Genomic DNA, 25,362 nt, shown 5'->3' on the forward strand with positions numbered 1-25,362 from the left:
CATAGCTTTGAAGCTATGTAAGGCTTTGAAGCAAAAAAATGAAACTTTGATTTTTTCTAGAGAGATGACTTTTTGATTTTGGGCAAGACATATTTAATGGAAAGAGACTGGAGGTAAGGATACTTGTTAAGTGGTTTTTTAACACAGTCATAATTTCCAGTGTAAGTGTACCAGGCTGAAGACTCAGTTCAAGATTGGCTATTATATAAAAGGTATCTTAAAGGTTTTATATTTTTTATTACAGATTCTCAATCTTATTTTTTATTTTTTATTGCTGATTCTTATTTTTTGATGTGTAGCCAGTGAAAAATATGAAGGGCTCTGAAAAAAATAATAAAATAAATTATAGAATAGTACCTCATAGAGTTGGATAGTACCTCATAGAGTTTGTGTGAGTTGCAATAAATTGTTACTGTTTTGGGTTATGATTGCTTTTTGCATCTGTTAATGGCAGCACTTATAGCCTTTACTTTTTGGTGTGATTTCTGCACTCATGCATAGCAGCACTACACAGTGGAGATGATGGTGAAATCAAGAAAAAGTTTGCTTCAGGAATAACATATACTCAAACTTAAGTATGAATAAAAACTTAATAAATTATACCTAGGACAGTTGAAGCCCATTATTTGACTGCAAGGAATTTGCTGTGATTTAACTGCAAGGAATTCTAGCAAGCTTTCATAGACATAGAAGCCTTCAAGGGACATTCTTTATAAAAAACCTGAGTTACATAAGTAAGGCCCAGTACTTTCTGTGGTCTCCTCATGAAACAGATTCTAAAAAGATTAGCAAGCCATAAAAACCTCTGCATTCTCAGGATAGTGGTACTTGAGTTTGGAAACAGATAAAATATGGAGACATTTAAGAAATTATGTAAGAATCTCAGTAGCATTAATAAATTGAGTTTGATTCTTATTTCTTATGAAACAAGAGTGTGAAAGAACCAAAGAAGTACTGAAACTTCCTTTAATTTGTTGGGTTTTTTTAATGATACAAGTTTAGGATTATAGACAGTTGCTCTTAAAATGATGTCTTGCTAACTGATTGCAGTGTTACTGTTGCCAATTGCATGGGCCTCTCTTACAGGGCAGCAGGAGTCTTCTGTGGTCTCTCTGAAGCAATCTGTCCACTGACAACATTGATAAGCCTTAACTGAAACCAATTTCCCTATTGTGCAGAAATATTTAGACAGGAAAGAAGGAGTTTCTTTTCATGGGTGTGGACATAGACTAATTTAAGAATACTTGTTGAAAACAGTGGGAAAAGAACTTCTTAAAAATATATTTTATGGCTTAAAAAAATTTTAAATTTCAAAATTCAAATGATTCTACTGAATACAGTAAAAATTATATGAAGAGACTGCCAGTCTCTTGTAAAAATACAAATGACATGTGAAAGGTTTAAAGTATAAAATAGAAGATATTTCAAAATATTCATGTTATTTGAATACTTGAAGGTTTATTAAATGCATCCATGTGTGCTTATCTTTCATAATGTAAATTTGTTTTATATGTTCTTATAGTGAAGAAATGCAAGTCTATGCAGTGATTATTTTGTTAATTAAATATAACTTTTGGAGCTCAATTTGTACATTTTTCTCATGAATTTGGAATTATAGTCATTGTAGGGATAAGAATGGTTATTGTTTTTATATAGCTCACAATTTCTTGAGCTCCTTTATACAAGGTGTCACTTGAAGGTTTGATAGGGTGGTAGAGGAAATCTCCATTTATCTATAAATCCAATTCCCAGCAATACCACTGTATGGAACATAGCTATGAGTCTGAAAATAAATGTAAACAGCTTCTGATTGGAAAGCAGATGTCACAGAGCCTGCAGTTTCACTTAGTTGAAAAGATAAAGCCATTCTCAAGCCATTTTACCTAAAATAAAGGAGATTAGAGCCCACTTGATTCACAGGCAATCATGAACTATGACAGCTGGCAAGAATAAATACAAGTGGACAGGGTCTTCTGTTTACAATTATTCAGTACAACAGTTTGTGGACACTCTGTGGAGGGGCAAATGGACCTAGGCACTCCAGTAAATATTTCAAATATCACTCTAATGACTAAAATCTAGCCTAACACAATGTAACAACTGTTTTGCATATTGATGGCATTATGGGTAATCAAGGAGAGGTAAAATACCATGGTTAAGGAGGCAGGAGAATGTGTAACAGTTTTTTTAAAAAAAACTTCTATTGAAAATACTTAATATGAAAATAACTTTTTTGCACCAAAATGACGTAATCTTCAGTTTTTGACGAAATTCACTCATAGACTAATTTGTTTACCCTAATTTAGATAATAAGTAAATTAGATTATTATAGAGCAAAAAGGACATCAGTAATTTCCAACTCTTCAAACTAAGTAACAGTGTTTGCTGCAGTTTATTTTTAATAATGAAAAGAAGTACACAGAGAGTATTGGCACATATATTTTAGATATTTTTCCAAATTCCAGTAGTAAAAGCCAAATGCTTTTTTTTGATTATGCTTGGCTATGTTTGATCCCAGTAGCCATTCTCAAAATATTAAATGTCATTTATCATTTCTTCAACAAATACTTATTAATTGTTATTTGCATACACAATCTGTCAATCACATCTAAAAGACATAACACAGAATCATAGAATGTTAGAGATGGAAGGAAGAGATCACCTATCCAACTTACCTTCTTGATGAGAAAACTGAAGTCCATAAAGGTTAAATAACTTATCCATAGTCATATAGCAACCAGGATAAGAACTCTTGTCTTTATTCTCATGAGAATTCCACCCTCAAAGAGGTAAGATAACCCAAACAGAAATACACATGTAATAAAATTTTTGCATATGAAATAAAGGGAGAAATCACATTTTAATGAGTATGTTTCAAATAATTGAGGAAATGTGCCACCTCCTGCCTCTTTGCATGGTCTCTTCACAGCAATTGGATTCTGTGAAAGAATAAACCTTTCTTTCACAGGATGTGAAGTAAGAATGTCACTAAGAAGAGAGAAGAAGAGGTCATTTGGAAAGATGGTACAGCAAGGCTACTTTTGTTTTGGCTGTAGATAGATGTAAAAGCATGCACATTCTTTTAGAAGTGAGAGAGGAAATTTAAGAACTTTTATCATTAGATGGCCTTTCTTAATATAGGGTTCATAGACTAGTTAAACGAACCCTATATTTAGAATTGGAAAATGGGGAATTGAGTACAGGCTACATGGGCACTTCTGCAGAGTGTATGACTTAACCTCACTGAGCCTCAGTTTCTTCATCTGCAAAATAGAAATTCATAATAGACTATCTCACGGATTGTTTTGAAGTTCAAGTGGAATAAAGTATCTGAAAATTTTTTTAATAACGAAGTGTTCAAGTGTTAGATAATTATTATTGGGATCATTATTATATGATGAGCACTACAGAAAAATATCTTTCTTATGGAATATTTGGTGTTTTGGAGGAGAATGAAGCCTGGCAATTGGTCAGATTGGGCTTCCATTTCTCTATACCTCTAGGCTAGTGGTTTCTAACTTTGATTGATGTTAATAGTTTATCATTCCTTTCCTAGACATTAATTCCCTGGTGATGTAATGATCATCTTTTCCATTGAAGAGAGGAGAAACATAAATAATCACAACTCGATAACTACCAAATATAGTAATTTATGTAGTTTGTTAATAATAACAGTTACCACTTACGCTCCTGAGTAGTATTTATGGAACATTTAAAATGTTTTTCGGTAAACACATTACATGCAAGATCTCATTTGGCAATTATATTGTTACTTACTGATAAGGAAACTGAGGACCACTTAATTTTGCTGTATTCAAGAAGCTCACCAATTTATTTCTTCCTAGATAGAACCTCAGATGCCTTTTTTGTTGTTGTTATTGTTTATCTCTTGGCATCAGATGGAGCCAGATTGTCATTCTCTAAATAAAGAAGGTGGGAAAGGGTAACAGATAAAAGAAGTGTCATGCATACTTGTAGCAAGAATATATCAGTTCTATATAGCTAACCATAAACCACCTATGCTTAGAGGACTCAATGAAGAAATTCATGAGATCAGAGAATCATGTCTGCCTCTTTCAGCACTGCGTCCTCAGCACCTGGGAGAGCTCTAAGCACATTGTCGGTGCTCTCTAAATATTTGTTAAATGAATGAATGACCCACAACTCTGATTTTTGCCAGCAGCTTCAACCTCCTCCTTTACCTGCTGCAATTAACATATAGCCCATTTCAATTTAATTTTTTCCACCTCTTCTTGCCCAATTATAGATGTAAAGCTAATGAAGAGACAAATACTCAGAGAGCCACCAACAAGAATTGAAGAGATGGAATACCTATCATTAACCAGCAGGGTTGATGTTAAAAGTCATTTGCATATATTATCAATATATTCAATGTAACATCAAAGTTAGCTACTATTCTAAAAGAATGGAACTCTTCATATTTACTATTTTCTTCTGATCCATTAGTGTTTATATCACTTGGTTCATTTCACACATGAAGTCATCTAAAGACTTTCTGGGACAGTTTTTTCCAAAGAAGATTACAAGATTCCAGTAGAAAATTCTAGCCTCCTGCCCTTGTTCTGAGCTCAGTATTTCTATTTATTCATGCAAATAAAATGATCGTGTAATTTCTGGAATTACAAAACATAATGATGTCTCCTTTTGCCTATACAGTTTATATTTTGTGTTTGCATGTGCATTTTTCAGCCACTTTGAAAGGATTTTCCAAATGTTTCATTTAATCTGTAGAAAATCCTTCCACCTGGTGCTGTTAGTTGAATGTAATGGTAAATACATACCATTCTTTGCCTTCCATTGGACTGTTTTAATATCCATGTGTGTGGGATTGACAGACTATTACTTTTACAGTAGGGTTACAACTGTCCAAGTCCTAAATAGCAGCTATGACTAACCCCATGGAGGAAGATTCCTAATTATTTTCTAAGTTTTCTGTGTTAGTGACAGGCTTTATGCATACAGTCAGCTATTAAAGCATTAGAGTTTCTTTTATTTCTTAATCATTAACAACTTTAGCACTGATTGCCCATTGAGTTGCAAGCTGTTAAAATTATCATTTGCCTCTTACTAATTTTGAAACCAAGTGCTGTTTTGTTATTTGATAAAGCACAGGTCTTTCTCAGAGCACCCTCAATGAAAGAGTACTAAGAGTTTACTCTGGGAAAACCGAATCTAAAAATAATTAATTCGTAAAGTAAATGGAAGTAAAGGGAGGAAAATACTCTTAAATATTAAAAAGTTCAGTATTTTTAAAGGATTCAACAGGAAGGGTTTTTGTTTGACTTTTTTTTTTTTCCAATAGAAATCTTACCTGTTTTTTTAAATTTATTATTCTCCTGATACGGTAGATTTGATAAAGTTTATGGTGATTATTTTATGAAGAGTATAGAGAATCAGAAGATCTACAAGTCATGTTTCAATGCTAAAATGTCAGTTGAAATTCAACCAAGGTTAACATAATGTAGAATTACTATGTAAGCCAATAGAATATAAAAGACATCTTGGAAAAATTATATTTATACCCAGCATTTTAAAAACCATGTGCCTATAGTGGCCTACCCATAATACAGTATGTGCTCAATAAATATTTGTTAAATTGATTTGATGTATATACAAAATCAGTTGATGATACGATAAAATCAAGCATGTTACCTTAAACGTTTATTCATTCAAATATATTTATTGTACATTCCAAATATAGTTTATTGAGAAAAGTTAAAAATTAATGACTTATTTTGTTTAAAATGATGTTTTTCTAATATTAATTGATGTATTTCTACAACATTGGGCTGAAGGAATCTATTTGGGACCAACAGGCTCTTGTGGATTAGGCTGTACTACCTACTTAAGAAATACCTCAGAAACTTGTTAGAATAACCAGTTCCTAAGCTCCATTCTCAAATATTTTGGGGGTGGATCTAGGGTGAGCCTAGGCACCTGAATTTTTTGAAATACTACCTAGATATTGATATGCACTTAGATTTCAAAACCAGTGATATATAATCTACAACCACTGTTTCCAAGGAGAATCAGTTGCTACCGGTATTTGTTTAGCCTATTTTTAATGTGATTGTTCTTGACTTCCTGTTAAACTCCCTCCTTCTTTGGGAAGACACAAACTTGAGAGGTGAGGGTAGGGATAGGATATTTTCCTTAGTTAGGGTACCATGAAAATGAGGATCTAGGCTTTCTCAGTCCAGTATTTCTGATTTCTGGGGATTTTTTCTAAGTTCCAATTCATTGCCAGACAATACATTGTGGATATACCACAACATGATTCATTACTTAAAGCAGGAAAAGCAAAAGTTATCACTACCTGGAAGCTCTCTCATACTTACAGGCCCACATTAGCCCTCTTGTACATGCGCTGTATTCCATATTACCTTCTTGATGTCATTCTTTATGGCACAAACCCATCCTGAACTTTGTCCTTAGACCTTTTCCCAGGAGGCATAACATATGCTTCTGGCTTGCCGTGGTCCTGTAGCCAAGCAACCAAGAATGAATGCACATAGTGTGTCTTTGCTCAATCTTTGTCCATCTTTCAATCCACTATTCACCTTGTTACGCTTACTCTTGTGGTTAGAATGAAAACACTCATTTCCAAGTTCTGATATATTTTCTGTGTTTTTCTTTATTTCTACTATGTATTATAAAATCTTTTCCTAAGTACTGACCTGCATAGTTTCTCCAGAATTTACCAACTTACCTCCTTCTTTCCCCTAAAAGTTGATCTTGATGCATTTTTCATCTCCCACATAAGATAGTTTATCTCTAATTAGTGTTTCCCACTCAGTGTCATTAAGTATAATCATATGTTAATTATAATGCATCATGATTTTGATTCCTTATTAAAAATATAATCTCTCCTTTCATTAGGAACTTCCATTTGCAATACTAACAGCTGTCTCCATCTTCCTAAGGAAGCAGACAATTTTGCTTGTAGGCTATAGTATTCCTAAGCATTGTGTGCAGTTAGATTGTGATGTAACATCTGTCTTTTGAAAACTTACAGTCTAAGTGGAATATAAGTCATTTTCTTTTATGGTTAAATTCCATTTGCCCTTGATATTTGTGCCTATTAAGCATCTGTAGTATGTTAAATGCTGTGTAGGACAAAGAAATGTGACAAAGCATAACTGGGCAAAGTCTTGTAATAACTTTGCAATCCTGTATTAAAATTTAATGTAATTGAAGTCTATTGGAATTGTTTTCATTTTTTCCTCCTCCAGGGTAAATATTAATAACTCAAATTCCTTTAACCACTTTTATTTAAGCTCTGTGAATCCCAAACTCCATTAATTTAAATGAAGAAACATGGTTAAACAATTTTAGGCTATTTTATTAATGAGATACAATTCCATAGCTGAAAAGGGGAAGCTAAAATCAGTTGAAACTTGGAATGAATCAATAAGGAAAAGAAACTTTCCTGAACAAAATAAGGTTAAAATCATTTAAGTCTGCTACAACAGAATGGTTAGCAACTGCTCTCCCGTACATGTACACAAAGTGCTTGCCTCATGAAGTTTCTTTGCTTCTCAAAGATGATTCTTTAAGGAGGAAAAAAAATCAGAAAAACATTAAATTTTTTATAAACAAGGCATCTAGCACATCACAACACTAACTCTTCTGTTATATTTGGATATGGCCCCAGTTGAAAAGTACCTCCCAGAAGGTTTTTCCATTAAATAAAAGATTAGATCTGAGTTCTTTTCTCTCATTAGAAAACAGCAATCAATTTTTTGGTAATGAGGAGTCATCACTAAAATTATATTTATAAGGATGACGAGTGCTGTACTGATTTCCAATCTCTTCCCCCTCTGACTTTATTTTTTGTTTTTCATAGTTGTTTGTAAGATACTGTCACATAAGAAATAAATGTAAATGTCATTATGAGAGATTTGGCAATTATTTGGAAAATTTCATTTATCTGAGTTGCAATTGATAACATCCAAGATTGATTCATTTCCTAAGGCAAGCTGAGCATTAGTTGTTTGATGTTCTACCAGGTTCAGTTGCTTCATATCTGTTGTCAGCATGCAGGCATCTTTGAGTATGTCCTGTTCACATATTAGGGGCATAGTTATTCATAGTAACTTCATATTAATGATGCGGTGGAATTATAATATCAATGTAGGGGTCAAGTGTCTGGATAGTGAGAATATTAGTTTGTTTGTAAATATAATTAGAAATAGGGAAAAAAAAGAATGGGAGGCCAGACAGCATAATGTGAATGTTATCTCTAGATAGTACGTTTATTGTAGATTTTAATTTTTTCTTATGCTTTTCTGTTATTTCCAAATTTCTAAAATGAAGAAAAATAAGTAGAATCAGAGAAAAAGAAGAAATTACAGTTGCTGCTTACTTATTTTGTTTTGCTTATCTTAGGAGACCTGGCCAGGCTTTTTTTTTTTTTTTTTTTTCTGTATATGATATTTCTTTTCCAAGACATCTTCCTTCTTCCCCATGCCACTGAAGCACATTTTTTTCAATCTTAGCTGTATGGAAAATACATAAGTTTGTATGACTAGGACCTGAAGATACATAACTTTAACTGACTTTGATTCTTTATTTTAATTTGATAAACTCTGTTTGTAGATTGATTCTTGCATATATTTTGCTACAAAATGATGCTTATGGCCTTTGTATTTGAGGATGTTGATAAGTGTCATGGAGATAAATGTGTTGAGATGCAGGAAAGGTTCTAGGAGATATGAAAAACAATATGATAGGATTTTCAGGCTGATCATGTTTTAGAGATATTAACTAATTGAAAGCCATTCATCAACATTTCTCAGGCCTGAGCTCCTAGATCATTGTTCAGATTAAAGTTCCAATATATCCATTGGCCATTAAAAGTTACTTTCAAGCTGTGTATTAAAACTTAATCATGGACATCTTTGCTCCTGCTGTCCAAAGAAATACCTTATAATTCTTTCATTCGTAGGTAAATTTCTGGATTTCCAAAAATGGGTCCCCTTCATGCACCCCTTCTCCCCTTTTTTCTTTTCACAATTGAAAAAAATATTGCATTCTAACTTTATGAGACTATCAAGGAAAAAAAATCCTACAACTATCATGAGACATTAAAGAAGATAGAATAAAACTGAATGCTTTGGGAGTTTCGGGTAGTACAAAAAAGCAAGGAATAATTTGGTTTATTTGTTTTTTTCCATCTAATATTTTTAGGTACAAGCCTATGCAGAAAGTGGATGGGGTTGCAGATGGTTTCACAGGAAGTGGTCAACAGACAGGCACATCTGTTGAGCAAACTGTAATTGCCCAAAGCCAACATCATCAACAGTTTTTAGGTATGTTAAGGTGTAATGCATATTAGTTGCTACTAGGATTTTGAAAAGTTAGTCTTTTCTCCAAGTGCAATGTCTATTATAGATGTCAATGACATAGAAAGATTTTTTCTGGTGCCAAAATTATGCACATCATATGTATAACAGTCCTAGTTCATGTCTGCCTTTCGTGTTTATTAGAGCTTATTTTTAAAAATCTCCAGCTATATAGGACTTTTATGCGTATGAATTAAAGACTCATTGCTATGAAATTGTTTTCCAGAATTTGTATTATTCGGCTTTTGTGATCAAAATTATGCTGTTTACTTTCAGTAGTAACTTCAAGTGCCAAAAAGAATTCTCATTTCCTATGTATAAAGTTATATATGCACAGGCTCAGATTAGAAAAAAAATTTTTATAAACTTTTTTAAAGTAATTTATTCATTTAAAATAATCACAGTACTTTCTATTTTTGTAATTTATAGATGGAATACATGTTTCTTGTTATTGAAAGAGTTAGGAAGAAAAACTTGCATATTTTGCATATTTTTGCCATAGCCAAAGGGGCAAAAAAGTGGCACTTTAATTTGATTGACAACTCTTCTAGAGATGAACATGCATATTTTCCATATAACAGGTCAAGATAAGTAGAAGGTATCAGAGAGTGACTGTGTGTATGTGTCTGTGTGTGTGTATATGTGTCTATGTGCACTTTCTGACAAAGACAACTAAAGTAGACTCTCAGGTTGGAATCATTACTGAAGTTGAAAACATGGCAGTGTTTCTCAGACTGAAGTCCTAGGGTTATATTCTTGTGGACCTTTGGTCATTCAACAAGAATTTTATTTTGTGATTTCACTTCGATTATCATCTTAAAAACTAAGCATATTCTGGATTACCTAGAAAACTAGAACTAAATACTGTTCTGCAATTTTAGTTTCCATATTTGTACCTGGATTTATGATAAGACAGGCACTAAAATGTCTTACATTAATTGTCCAGAGCTAATAAGAAAAGAACAGAGAGAGACTTACTATGTAAATTACGCCTCCCTCACAAGGGAAGCCTAGATCATGTCCCTGTATTCTGTGTGAAGGAAAGTTTCACAATCATTTGTACATAGAAGAGTAATAGGAGAAGCAGCCACCACAAAGCACATGTTGATATAGATCTGTCAGACCCAAAAGATCCTGTGCTGCGGCAGTCAATACTGATCCTTGTTGCAACAGATAACTTAGTTACAGGACAAGAGCATCATCCATCACATCAAATTAATGTTGTTAAGTTGTATGTTATTTTTGTAGTTTTCTTTGTAGCTGCTTTGTAGCTCTTTAGGTTTATGACTCTATAACAGTTAACATAATGAGTTTAAAGCTAGTTTTTTAATGTAATTAAGTAACATAATAAAAATATCTAAAATAGGTACTAGCAAGCTCCAGATGTTTTTCTTTTAATAGGGGCCTTGTGTTGAGAGACACTGATATGCAGTATACTATTTGCAGTATAATGGTAGTGCAAATTTTGTTTCTAGAAAATTCTTAAGAATGTTCCCTTTAGTTTTGTATTTTGTGCTGACAATGTTGCTTAGTTTTACTTGTAAAATATTAATATAAAAAGTCCTTGCTCTCTGGACCCCTGACCTTTAAAATTTGTTTTTCTTTTTGGTCTTCTTAAATTTTCCCTCATTAATCTGTAATTGGCACCATCCACAATAGCTTTTTTCTGTTCTGTTGTCATGGTAACAGATGCATCTCGAGCACTTCCAGAGTTTGGAGAAGTTGAAATCTCTTCTCTGCCAGATGGCACTACCTTTGAGGATATCAAGTCACTGCAGAGTCTTTATAGAGAGCACTGTGAGGTAAGTCTTTTCAAATGTAGCATGAACACATGCTAGGTTTTGCCAGACAACTTGCTAATATAAAATAATCAAGCTTATTCCTAAAGGACAGGTGAACTTAGCACTAATTCTTTTGAGCATATCTTTTAGCACTAACAAATTCATTTTTCTTCTTTCTGGTCTCAGAGTGGAGAGATGAGGAATGCAGAAAAGTGAGAATAAGTTTTATTCTCTATTTCTTAAGCCTATCCTAATATGAATCCTTTGATGTAGCAATTCCACTTCTAGGTATTTGTCTTACAAAAATACTTATATCTGGGTGACAAGAGAAGTGTACAAGGGCATTTGTTGCATTATTATTTTTAATGCAAAAGATTGGTTATAATTTCTTTATCTAATAGGGAGCTGCATAAATAAAATATGGTATTAATACAATCTTTAGAGTAGAATACTATACAGCCATCAAAAGAATAGGCAACTCTATACACATACCAAAATGGATCACTTCAAGATATAAAGTTAAAGGAAAAAGCAAATGCAAAAAATGATATATACATATTTCACTTGAGTGAAAAATAACGTGTGTGTATGTATGTGTATATATGTATGTTTCTTCCTTTTCCTTCATATGTATGTATATATGGATATATATATATCCAGAAGGAGAAAGAAGAAGAAAATGTTAACAGTGGTTGCCTTTGTGAAGGAAACTGGGTGACTGGGAGTTAGAGGGGAGAGACTCGACTTTTTAACAGACCTGTTTTATCTTTTGAATTTTATATCATAAGTGTATATTTCTATTAAAATAATTTCTGGAAATGTGTAATAAAGCACCTTAGGTGTTCTTTCCAGGGATCATTGAGGCTCCAGTTTTGTTTGTTTCGCTTTTGTGGTTAATTAGGGTTCCTTTTGGTGTTTTCTAGCCCTACTCCTACTCTCGTTCTGAGTATCCCACATCAGAATTTGCTTCATTGTCTAGGAGGTGAGCTCTCTCCATGCCAGCACATTAATGTACTACAGCTCACCTGGCAAAAAGGGGACAATGGATTATAGTAAGAGTTTTCTTGAGTGCTTCTCTTTTTGAAAGAAGAGTCTATTTAGAATTTAAGTAGCTTTATTCCAGGGATATTTGTGATCTACTTAGGAGTAAAAGATAATCCTTTGAATTTCCTGGGCAGTCCTCCTGACTGCTGACAATGCAGTATGCGGTAAGAGGTTCTTAGCTCATAGCATTAACAGATATTCTCCCCCACACCAGAAATAAGAATTGCTAGCACAAATCTGAGTGCTTGTCAAGGGTACTAGATTATTAACAACCGAGGGCAGATTTTCTCCTTATTAACATAGCATGTACCAGAAGCGTTCTTCAATGTGCCCTACCAGTTCCCAACATTTCTTGGAATGATGAAAGCACTTAATATTCATTTTCCTTTGACTACTATGCTTTTACCCATATTAGAGAATTTCTGGATTTTCCTTATGTATATAGAAAAAAATTATTTCTTTCTACATCTATCATCTTATTCAATAAAGATTTGTATAAAGATTCTCTAAACAATTTCTCATTCCTGTGTGTTCAAGTGAACCTTACTTTAAGCAAACCAGCCTATATGTATTTTTTTTTTTTTTTGAGACAAAGTCTCACTCTGTCACCCAGGCTGGAGTGCAGTAGTGTGATCTCGGCTCACTGCAACCACCGCCTCCTGGGTTCAAGCGATTCTCCTGCCTCAGCCTCCCCAGTAGCTGGAATTACAGGCATGCACCACCACGGCCCACTAACTTTTTGTATTTTCAGTAAAGATGGGGTTTCACTGTGTTGGCCAGGCTGGTTTTGAACTCCTGACCTCAAGTGATCCGCCCGCTTCAGCCTCCTAAAGTGCTGGGATTATAGGCATGAGCCACCGTGCCCACCCTATAATGGATTTTTTAAAAATTTCTCCTATTTATTAAAAATGTAAGTTGGAGCATAATTATTTACATTGCTACAAAACATACAGTAAGATTATTCTAAGTGACAAACTCCCCTGAATAAGGTCAAAATAGTCTTTGAATTATAAGATTTTTATTAACATACCATTTTCAAAAGTAAATATACTTTTTATGAAGAAATAGGGACATATATTATAATCTGTGTGGAAAATGGCAGTCCACAGAATGATCCCCATTTATTTCAGAATTACCAGTGTTCATACCATCTCTCTCATAGGGCTGAGCTGCATATATAAAAAAGAAAAATTCTAATTATTTTTTCCTGTTAATAAATATTCATTTTGAATAAATATGAAAAACTTGTGAAATACAGCTGCCTGAATCTCATATTTAGTCCCATAGTCATTTGCCCTAAGCCAGTAGAATATGGATTATTTTAATTTATATTTGCCTATATATTTTAGTCTGAACATATTTGAAAGTAGGTGGACAAATGATAAAATGTTTTATTCATGTGTAAAACTGCCTCAAATGAAGCTGATATGAATGTCTTTTTCGAAAGAGTTATTTGAGATTATTTAATTTGAAGAGATACTGAATTTAAGATACACTGAAATTCTTTACTTGCCTAATTATATTTCACATTTCCTACAGTACATATTTTTAAAGAAAGATTAATATACCTGCTTTTCCTGTTATTGGGAATTCTCACAATTTGTTTATCAAAGATATTTTTGTATCACTAGTTTGTTATGTAAGGAACAAGTATAACTTTTTATACAAGTTGCTGAAACATTTTTTTATTTTAATGTAGGTTAAAAGAAGTGTTCTTACAGCAATCTCATATATAGAACTATATAAGGTATTATGTATAAGGTATTAATAGTTGTTTCACACTTTTAGAGATGTCTCTTGGAATGTGCCTAAGCTACAATTGAGAAAGCAGTTACAAAAATTTGCTGCTGGAGAAGATTTTGATCTTTGCTGGGATGAGGGACATCTACATGCCCTTTATTTTCAGGGCTTGCATTTTGCATTTTTATTGTTACTGAGGACTGTCTAAATTAATTTGTCTCCCTATCTTCATTTTCAGTATTTAACTACTTGCAACATTTTATACTTTTAGAATATATTTCATACCAGTTATTGTGTGTATCATGCATTGGGCCAGCTCTATACAGGTGGCCCAAACTCAACAAATATGAAGTTATGGTTTGTTGTTTTTGCCTACAATACTCTTATAGACTCTCTAGATTGTCCCTGATTTCTTTTATCTTCCATGAATTTTATAGATCTTTGTGGGGCTGTTTTACCTTTGCCTCAAAGGTGATGACATCAATCACATTATACTGACTACTTCTGTCTTTTAATGCCCAAAATAATCACAAAATCATGTGTTCTTGGCACAAACAAGTTATTCTTTAGTTTTATGCCTGCTTTTACCTGAAGGATTATTTACAAACTAATTGCAATGACAGGGTAAAATTAAATATCATCATTGACAGTTAATAGGGAAAGTGGTAGATTTAAGCACCATAAAAAAAATGTCTTTGATGCATCTGGGAAATAGTTCTAGGAGATATAAAAGGAGAAAGAGGAGATAAGGCCCCCGAGATTTGAAAAGTAGATAGTCTTAAGGTTGTTCTGTAAAGGAGGTATGCAGAGATAGGATTGGATTCTCTTTAATGTTGAATGCTATGCCCAGAGAGGCAGTATCCACTGAAGGCCTGCTGACTCCATGGTTTCTGCCCCAGCCTCTGTTGGGCTGGGAACACAGTGGAACTTATGGTCAGCTGCCTTAGACAAAGCTAATTCAGCCCAAACTCCATCTACCACACAAAAGCAACTCCACACCCTTCACTTCCACCCGCTTTGATGGCCAGTGGTTACCTAGCCCAAAGAGGACTGATATAAATTGAATCTATGTTTTGTACCCTTCCAGGTCTGAGAATAGGTAGGGTGACAGTAACTATAGAGGCAGAAAGAAGCAATAGGTAAAGGAAAGAAAGAAAGAAAGAAGGAAGGAAGGAAGGAAAGGAGGAAGGAAGGAAGGGAGGGAAGGAAAGAGGAGAGGAAGAAAAGCAAGAATGAAAAATGGAAGAAAAAAGAGGTAGAAGTGAGGGTGGCATGAATACATTATGAAAAGAATGTTATCCTGCTTAATCTTCCAAGAATTTTTCCCCCCTTTATCTTCTTCCTAGCTAGTTTCTTTTTTTTTTCTTCCACTTCCTTTGGTAAAATTTAGTGTAGTTTCACCATGTTAACTTATGACCCCAAGGGAGAACTTGACCATATAAAATCTTGTCATGTTAGACTGTCCTCACACAGTCCCATAAGTAATACTGTAAGGTAATACTGGTACCATTTTGTTTTTTAGGCAATATTGGACGTTGTTGTGAATCTTCAATTTAGCCTGATAGAAAAACTGTGGCAAACATTCTGGCGCTATTCTCCCTCTACTCCAACTGATGGCACTACCATTACTGAATCGAGGTCAGAATCAACATCTTTTCCAATTCATTTTCATGGCTGAGTAGATGTCACAACTAATAAATTAGAGATATGTATACCAGTTGTGAACCTTACCTGATGACATTAAGTGAATAGATTGATGTTTTGGCCATCCTAGAAATAAACCACGAACTGCTCTCTTGAGGTTTCAGTGTGTGTATATAGCTCCCATTTGTATTGATTTGGGGGACTGTGGTAGTTATTTCATCCTCATGGAATTACTGTCATATCTGCCTTTCATACCGTCAGAAAATACAAATGTGCATAGACAGCTCTTGGGGAGTGTTTTATATATCTGTCTATCTCTCTCTGTAAATATAGCCAGCTGTATGGCACCAGTGCAATGGTGGTATAGTTCTAACCTCAGTAATATTTGGTAAACTTAAACTATTTTTAAAGTCCATTTTCTTTTTTATCCTCATTTGCCATCTATTCATTTGCTACATTTATTCACACCAGCAATCTGAGTGAAATAGAAAGTCGACTTCCGAAAGCAAAGCTGATAACTCTGTGCAAACATGAGTCTATCCTGAAATGGATGTGTAACTGTGACCATGGGATGTACCAGGCTTTGGTGGAGATTCTCATCCCCGACGTCCTTAGACCTATTCCTAGTAAGTTATATGCAGACGAGTACGGATGCTTTTGTTCTCATACATTCCACCCAGGAAGTTTTGAGAAGTGACATTGCAATCTAGAATGATTCTAATTTCATTTAGATTTGCCAGATAGAAAACATGCAACACAGAATATTGCGTGAAAGCAGCCTAGAGCAAAACTGTAGTAATAGGGAAAAGATGATCTATTTTTCAGTCTTTCTTTTCTTTTTCTCTTTCTTTCTTTTCTTTCTTTCTCTTTCTTTCTTTTTTTTTTTTTTTTTTTTTTTTTTTTGATAAAGCCAACCTGTAGATGTAACAGCCCCAGTAAACTACTTGTAAGAACACTGGCAGGCCAGTCAACCATGTAAAAATTATTCTACCCAAGGACACAGTCTCCTTCATAAAGCCAAAAATTATGGAAATCTGTAATTGCTAGGCCAACCTCCTTCATGGTTGCTTTTGATTTGAGGTGAATTTATCTTAATTTCCACTGAAGTTGAATTCCATTCTAAAAGCATTTACTTTGTCACCTACATCATGTTAGGAACTACAAATGCAGTTTCCATTAGCAGTAATGGTTAACTGGCATTTTGAGAGAAAAATCTTTGTAACTACACAAGCATTGTAATCCCACTATGAAGTAAATGGGAATTACATACATAGGTTAGATTACCTTTTTAAGTGATGGTGCTTTTTAAACTGCTTTGTAGCAAACAAAGCTATTTTCTCAAGTATCGATATAAACGCTACCACAGATACTGTTAGAGGCAGCTGAAACTATTTTATGCCTATATCTGTATGAGTACACACTAGTGACCTTAACTTTTTAAGAAATGAGACAGTTTCTACTCTACATTGACATTAATAAAGTAAAAGCAAGCATATAGCTTGTGAAGTTGGCTACTGTGTACTTCAGGTATACTATTCACAGATGATTTGTGTTAACTTATGCTAGAAAATATGAAAATAGGAATTTAGTAGAACAAAAGGGGAAGATATTAACATTTGTATGCTTATACTTTCTTTTTTTCTAAATAACAATAGACAACAGTAGAAGGTATGAGATCTTTAATATGTTCCCAGCCACCTTAAAATGTATGCTTAAATGTATTTCCATGTAATATTAATGAACACACATAAATTTATATAGGAATAAGTAAAAAAAAAATTAGCTGACATTATCTCACAATTTTGTAAATTGCTAATATATTCTACTCTACCTACAGCAAGTTTCCTGACTAAAGGTTGATTAAAAGTGATGTTTTAGAAAGTTTCACTAGCTAAATTCTCTACTGATTTATGTTCCAGAATTGGATTTTCCTTGTTTTTCTCTTGCTCCCTGTGCTCTGAGTGATAATCTCTAGAGATGTTTATAAGAAGTTGCATAGGGTAGCTCATTAGCCTATGACATCTTACTACCAACATAAAATTTTTCTCATGAGATAAAAGAAGGGATGTCAGCAAGTACTTTCTTTTTTGAGGCAAATCAACAACATCAGTATTCATTAAACAGTTCTAAAATCTTTTGCTTCTATAACAGCACCATAAGACTTTAACTTGTGAGTTTAACGGTTCTCTATTTTAAATCTTGTATCAATTTTAGTTTAATTCAAGCCCATAATTTTAAGTACACAATACACTGACCTTTGTCTTTTGCAAATTTTGATTTGAAAACCAGTTTATTCTGTCAAATAGCTTGTCTCTACATTAAGCAAACACCCAAATAGTGTTGTAGTCTCCCTGAAATTATAAGATGCATTGATATACCACCCTACCAAGGAAATTTGGAAAATTAATTCCCATTCTACAATGAGGTGTAACAAAGTAAAGCTTAAAATACAATTTAGATAGCTGTCTTCTGCTTGTATGCATTTTAGTATTAATTTTGAGCAGATTGAAACAAGTCAGCTTTGGAATAGAATTTAAATTCCAAACCATCCATTCATGAGGCTTTGAAAGTTGTCAGAGTCAATCTGCACAATTTTGTACATACATGAATCCCTATAGAGAGAGCAAACTTAATTTTATTTTTGAAAATTGTATTTTCCTGGCTACTAGCACTTCACTCTACCATTTTCTGTCCAGATGGGATTTCTTTTTTTAGCTAAAAAAAAGTCTGCACATCACACTAATTTAATGTCAGCTTGAAGCTACTATATTCTAAAATACGTTTATCTGAAAATAAAAAAACATTAATTGTATGAGCACTCAATGGGTAACGCTTAAATGTACAATTAGAAGTATAACCAGAGGTGGCCCAGAATATCATTTAGTAGAAAAAGTAAAAATTCACAATTATTTAAAATGCAAAATATATCTTTTCTTACCTAATCGCCCTTGCATTAAATTTATCTAGATAAAACAAGGCCCATAATAAATATTTTTAAAGTAATATTTATAGATTTGGGGGTTATTTTTCAGATTAAATAATTATTGTACACTAATTGTAGGAAAAATGGAAAATGCAGATTGCCAAAATGAACCTTGAACAAAATTTTACTGTTTCAAAAGGGATTATTAGTTTTTTTCACTATTTTTCATTTCCATTCATGCCTGCCCTCCATGGTTGTACCACATAATACAACAGAAAAATATTTTTCTTTCCTTTTTCTTTTTTTGACTAATGTGGGAAGGTTTCAAAAGATTAGTTCTCAAGAAATTCCCAATTCAGTGTTTCCAGTAGATGATCCTCGTGGTTAAGGATCTGCACTGCTTGAGTGTTTTTCCTAACCAAAATTTAGCCCATTCCAATCTCGTCTCTCCAGTTTTGAACAGTTAAACAAATCTCTTAAAAACACATTTAGTTGTCTTTATTATTGGAATAGGAAAATTTATATTGTTTGCAAATAACTTGAGTAACTGAAATTATTTATAAAACCTGGTTTTAACAGAAGCATAGAGAATCATGTCAGACTCATTTGAGCACAGAAAGAAAAACCAAGGAATTTAAGCCCATCAGTACTATTAATATTCTTGGGGACCTCGGCCCAAAATATAACTGTGTTTCTTCTAGTAGCATATTTTGATACCTACCCCATTATAGAGAACCTACAAAGATTACTTTTATGTTGTGGGTGCTTCAGGCACTTATCTATTAAATATCTATAATTTTCCTCTATGTTATTATGGAGCCTTGGGCACAGAGGAAGTAAAATACTATTAACTGAATTACTTGTTGAACAAGGAAAGTATTCTGTCTCCTACTATATAGCAATCTCAGTAAGCAGATTTTTTCTTATAAAGTAGTCATAGTCATCACTGATAACTGAAGATGCTTCTCATTATTTTATGACCACCATAAGATCTTCTGTCATGGGACCTATCCCTATTTCAGGTTTTAACAGATATGTCAAGGATACAGAATGAGCTATTTTAGGAATATCTTAAGAATACGGGTTTCCGTAACAGCAATTTTATCATACTGATCTTTTACCTCTACCTGCCAGATGAAATGGAAAATAATTGCCCAAAAATTTCAATTCAGACAATTTTAATTTTTACCTTTTCAACAAGGATGAGAGAGAATTACACTAATTCACAGATTCTAAGTAAATAGATGCATAGAGAAACAGAGAAAGCTTTGCATTATTTTTCTTTTTAATAAAAGAAATGAAAATAGATTAAGAGCTTGAAAGAACAAGATGAAGAATTTTAAAGAAAATACATAGCCTTTAGCACAAAACTGTTAATGAAAGGAGTGTTTTTTTCCAAGCAAGAAAATTCTTTAAGTATATTCACAACTGGTATATGTTGCTGTAAGCAAAAATGTTTGAATCCTTTTTTTTTCCCAAAAAAGCATCATAAGTATCTGGGAACAAAATAACTTTAAAAGAAAAAGCCCAAAATATAATTCTTGGATGCTTTAAAAAGTTAGGAATAATGTTAAATAAAGTTTCATCAATGAGGACAATATAAGTTCTGTGCTGTATCAGATATTGTGTATGAGCGTTTTCTTTTATTCTAGCACAAACATTAATATTCTTTCATACTTTTTTTATTCTGCTTTTATTCTTTAATGTTTAGGTGCCTTGACCCAAGCCATTCGAAATTTTGCAAAAAGCCTTGAAGGTTGGCTTTCCAATGCCATGAACAATATTCCACAGAGAATGATACAAACCAAGGTATACTTTATGTCCTTGCTTTTTCTTTTGCGTTTAGGAAATTATTCTGAACTGTGAACTTTACATCTATCCTATCAAATGGTATTATGTAAAATGTTGAGATTATAACATATATCATCTTTTAAAACTGATTTTTATATTTGTATTTTATAACCATGTAATAAAGAACTTGCACAAGAGATGTTTGACAATGTTCCTTTCAAAGAGAGTAGGGAAGCATTTTAAGTGTGGTGCATTTACAAGCTCTTTCTAAACAATATATTAGATATATATATTCTAAATTATATTTGTAAGAAAGATATAAAGTATAAATGTTTAATTTCAGATATTAAAATAATAGGCTAGAATGTTCAAATAGTTTTCATTTGAAGGAATTTTCTGTTTCTAAAATTTCCTGCTGTACTTATCATATCCTGAAAAGTTCATAGAAACTAATATTATTTTCCTTTTTCAGGATGTTTTGGTGTTTTTCTAAACACTGGAGAATGCTTTTGTGAATAAAGTGAACAATTAGCTCGTAATTAATCAATATATCTCAGGAATGTGGATTATTTAGCTAGAGATACAAATTTTAGTCTCTACTTTGTCTCCTACTAGCCATGTTGCTTTCAGTTAATCTGTGAACATATCCTCATAGCAAGATTGGACTAATTCTAAATTTTATTTAAATTTTGGTACCAGAAATCACATTTGTGACTTCTTGTCAATGACTGTATTTACTATCAGACTCCAGCAATATACTTTGCCTTTGAATCTGGGGGCAGAGTTGAGCAATTGAAGTTATTTTAGCTGATAAACCTCTGTGGGAACATAAGTAGCCTCCAGTTTGTTTGCTTGGGCTTAAAGTTTGCAATAAAACTTTCTCTCTCTAAAACATATAGAAGGCAACATTTCATTGATGTGCCCATATTAGATTGTTCCTCTAGAACTGTGCTTTCACAGTAGGGCCAGCCACATGTGGCTGTCCAGTAGGGCCAGCCTCGTGTGGCTATTTAAATTAGAATTTTAAATTAAGTGAAATGAAAAATTTAGCTCCTCAGTCACACTCGCTACATTTTGAGTGCTCAGTAGCCTCCTCTGCCTGCTGGCTACCATGTTAGGCAGCATATATGTAGAGCGTGTCCATCATTGCAGAGAGTTCTCTTTGGCAGTGCTGTTGTATACCACACTGAGGTGTGCAAAAAAGAAGGTGGCCTTTGGTTATGATCAAGGAATCCTTTTCAACTTTCAGTCAGTCACATTTGTAACAATACCTCAAACAGCTAAAAGCGCTTCCCTTCCCAGTGTTGTCAAAGTGAATGTGGTAACAATCCAGTTGCAACATAGGCCATCTCATTGACCTCCAGAGTTTGGTTGAATGATTCACCACAGTAGAGGGTGCTGTCTGTTCTTCTGGTTTCACTGACATGCAGTCTTTTTTCCTCTCCACATTCAATTAACAGAGACAATTTACCCTCACAGAGGAAACAGCATTCCAACTACTGTGGCTTTTGGAATCAAAATGCCCAGGTCAATTCCCATCAGTAATGAAGTTTCTTTGCAACCTTGAGCAAGCTACTTAACTTCTTTAAATCATAATATGTGTCTAATAAGATAATTATGAGACTTGAATAAGATAATATATGTAAGGCACTTAACCCAGAGCCTGGCACATAGTATATACTGGATTAATGTAAACCACAAAAATGGAATAAGATTCTTTTTTGAGGACGTATGAGCTTCCCCCCAAGTTCCAAATAGTCCTCAAACATCTCATGTCAAGATAGAGCATCCTGTTCCCTGTGAACACCCTCTACCACTCCCAATTGATCATTCACCTGCTCGTACCTTATATACCCATATAGTGATTGAGTGCAATACTGTACATTCCTGTAAATATGTCTATTTTTAAAATATATTTTTAAAAGATTAAAGTCATTAGATCTATATTGTGCATATAACAAATTTCCATGAGATTATGAGATTTAGATTTTATGTAGACATTTTGCATTATCTTTGCTGTCTTTCAAAATAAACTGCTTCATTCAGGGTCTAAACAGGAAACAAATCGTGCATCCAAAGGTGGGGATAAACAGAGAGTTTAAGAAGAGTTTATTTCCAAAGGTATGAACAAAGTTGAAAAAAACAAAGAGGAATAGTAAAGCATCCCAGGGCTAGCAATAGTGGGAATTCTAACCATCCCTAGGAATGAAGGGGTGAGAGGTGAAAGCTATGGCATTAGGAAATCCACTCTTTCCCTCAGGACTGTGGTAACATTAGAAAAGGAAAGCAGGTTCCGCTCTAACAGGCAGCAAGCAGAGGTTGTAGTGAATAAGTACCCTGGTAACGACTCTTTCTTCCCATCCTTCCATCTCCTGCCAGTGCCTGTTATTGGTCAAACCCAGGTGGAAGCCAGAGAACAAGAGGGGAGGTTAATGTGGTCCATTCAGATCAATCTTCCTGGGCACAGAACAAGATGAAGAAAAATGGAAAGTAGATTTTGAGAGGCAAATAGAAATTTCCTGCATAGCCTTTTTAAAGAAACTCTAATTCTGAAAAAAGGTTATTCTAGTTGGTTGCCTCTGATAATCTCACCTCAAAATTACTCGTTTCTATAAAATAAAGGTAGTAAGAATAAATATGAATGGTAATGCTCTGACATGCATTTTAAATACAATGTAAACAGTAGGAATGTCCAGATCTCTTTTTATTTGAAAAGGCAAACTGCACATCCCTACTTTTAAAATTTGCCTAGTTTCTACTTGACTGTCCAAAGAACAGTAAAAAAATAAATGAAAACCAACATTTTTCCTGCTTCCTTACTCAAAGTCATTTCTTACTGTGGATGAGTAGTTACTTGCAAGACTGGTTTAATTAATGCTACACTCAGATGTCAAAGAATGTGGGAGTTTGTTTTAGTCTTGACCTCAACCTACTCAAAAGGAAAATAATACTTGGTTTAGAGATTTAAATGCTATAATTTGCAAGTAAACTCTCTCACCAAATGAATTTTAAATAAGTGTCAGAGGCAAGCATTTAAAATTTGTCAAGGGAAAAAAGATTTGAAAATTGCAGTGGTTTCTTTTACTGGAGAAAACAGAATCCCAACTTAATTGGATTGCTTTACAGGTTGCCGCTGTAAGTGCCTTTGCCCAGACTCTGCGAAGATACACGTCGCTTAATCACCTGGCCCAGGCAGCTCGTGCAGTGCTTCAGAATACTTCCCAAATCAACCAGATGCTTAATGACCTCAACCGTGTCGACTTTGCCAATGTCCAGGTATTCTGTTTCCTTGCAAAGCATGTCTCTTAAGGAAAGATACCCAATTTGTTCTTCTTAATTAGGATCATCAAATTTCTTTTCAAAGTCTCAGCTATATATGGCAGCATCTATATTCACAGTGTCCTGAAAGAGAGGAGTTTGACCCAGATACAGCTATAATGCTCCCATGTTTGTGGTTAAAGTAAGCTCACATTTACAGTCCTAAAAGACAACATAATATTTCACCAGCATTTGCTGAATAGTTAGTAGAGTAATAAAGGTCACAGTCATTGAAGTTAGACGGGCAAGAAATTAAGCTCTCTCATATACTAGCTGTGGGATCTTGGGCAAGTTACTTAACTACTGTAGGCTTCACTTTCACCACCTTATAACACCTATCTTAGATTATTGTTTATATATTTAATAATTTGTACCATGACATGCAGAGATATTTCTATTTTGTTGCCCCTCCTTGAAAGAACTAAGAACAATTCTATTTCAGAGTTTACTATAGCTGCCTAGTAAATATTTATTCACTTGAAAAGAATTATATGCAATAAGTTCAGCTATTGTGATAGTTCAAATGAAAAAATATTTTTTAACCTTGTGATCATGTTACCCACTTGTACTTTAAAGTATACTTTAAAAGCTAATTTAGAAACATTATTATAGAATTTCAATATCAATAAATACTTTATTTCTGATTCTAAAGTAATGAATCTAAATGTTACCAAATAAAAACAATATCATTGCCCACCAAAAGCATAAGCAACAAGAGGAAAGATACATAAACTGTATGTAATCAAAATTTAAAACTTTGGGGTTTCAAAAGAGACTGTCAAGAATGTGAAATGGCAAACCACAGAATGTGAGATTTTTGCAAATCATATATCTGATAAAGGACTTGTTTATAGAATATATAAAGAACCATTACAACCCAGTAATAAAGAAAACCTGATTAAATATGGACAAACATCTGAGTAGACATTTCCCCAAAGAAAACATACAAATGGCAAATAATCACTTTAAAAGATGCTTAATGTCATTAGCCACCAGGGAAATACAAGTCAAAACCACAACGAGGTACCATTTCGTATTCTCTAAAATGGGTCTAAGCAAAAAGACATATAATAACATACCCTATTGGTGAGGATGTGAAAAAATTGGAATCTCATACACTGCTGGTCAGAATATAAAATGCTGTGGCCACTTTGGAAAACAGTGTGGCAGTTTGTCAAAAAGATAAACATAGAGTTACCATATAACTCAGCAGTTCAACTCCTTGTTGTATACCCAAGAGAAATGAAATCATGTCCACACAAAACTTATACATAGAGGTTCATAGCAGCACTATTTATATCAGCCACGTAAAAGCAGAAACAACCCAAATGTCCGTCAACTGATTAATAGATAAACAAAATGTGATCTATCCATACAGTGGAATATTATTGGGCAATAAAAAGAAATGAAGTTCTGATTCATTCTGCAGTATAGATGAACCTTGGAAACATGATGCTAAGTGAAAGAAGCCAGGTACAAAGGATCACACGTTGCATGATTCCATTCGTATGAAATTCCAGAATAGATTCATCTATACAGACAGACGGTAGATTGGTAGTTACATAGGGTTGGGGGATTGAGAAGATTGGGAGGTAACAAATAAGAGTCATGGGGTTTATTTTTAGGAAAATTAAAAAGGTCTAACATTGATTGTGGTCAGTGATGTACAACTTTGTGAATATACTAAAAGAAGCCTTTGAACGGTATTCTTTAGATGAATGAATTGTATAATATGTGAATTACATTTCAATAAAGC

The 25,362-nt window shown here is 33.6% G+C and overlaps 1 protein-coding gene across 16 annotated transcripts in view; it reads left to right on the forward strand.

Annotated features, from left to right (window-relative positions):
* Positions 1–25,362, forward strand: part of RFX3 (regulatory factor X3) — a 314,864-nt gene that overhangs the window by 249,100 nt on the left and 40,402 nt on the right. For all 16 annotated transcript variants that reach the window (XM_054519989.2, XM_054519992.2, XM_063714234.1 and 13 more), the window contains 6 exons: positions 9,211–9,332; positions 11,055–11,167; positions 15,453–15,568; positions 16,046–16,200; positions 20,209–20,306; positions 23,415–23,564. In XM_054519989.2, the coding sequence (XP_054375964.1) occupies positions 9,211–9,332; positions 11,055–11,167; positions 15,453–15,568; positions 16,046–16,200; positions 20,209–20,306; positions 23,415–23,564 (754 nt within the window). The remainder of the gene's footprint in view (positions 1–9,210; positions 9,333–11,054; positions 11,168–15,452; positions 15,569–16,045; positions 16,201–20,208; positions 20,307–23,414; positions 23,565–25,362) is intronic.

This window comes from Pongo abelii, chromosome 13, assembly GCF_028885655.2.
Source record: "Pongo abelii isolate AG06213 chromosome 13, NHGRI_mPonAbe1-v2.0_pri, whole genome shotgun sequence".
Taxonomy (NCBI): Eukaryota; Metazoa; Chordata; class Mammalia; order Primates; family Hominidae; genus Pongo; species Pongo abelii.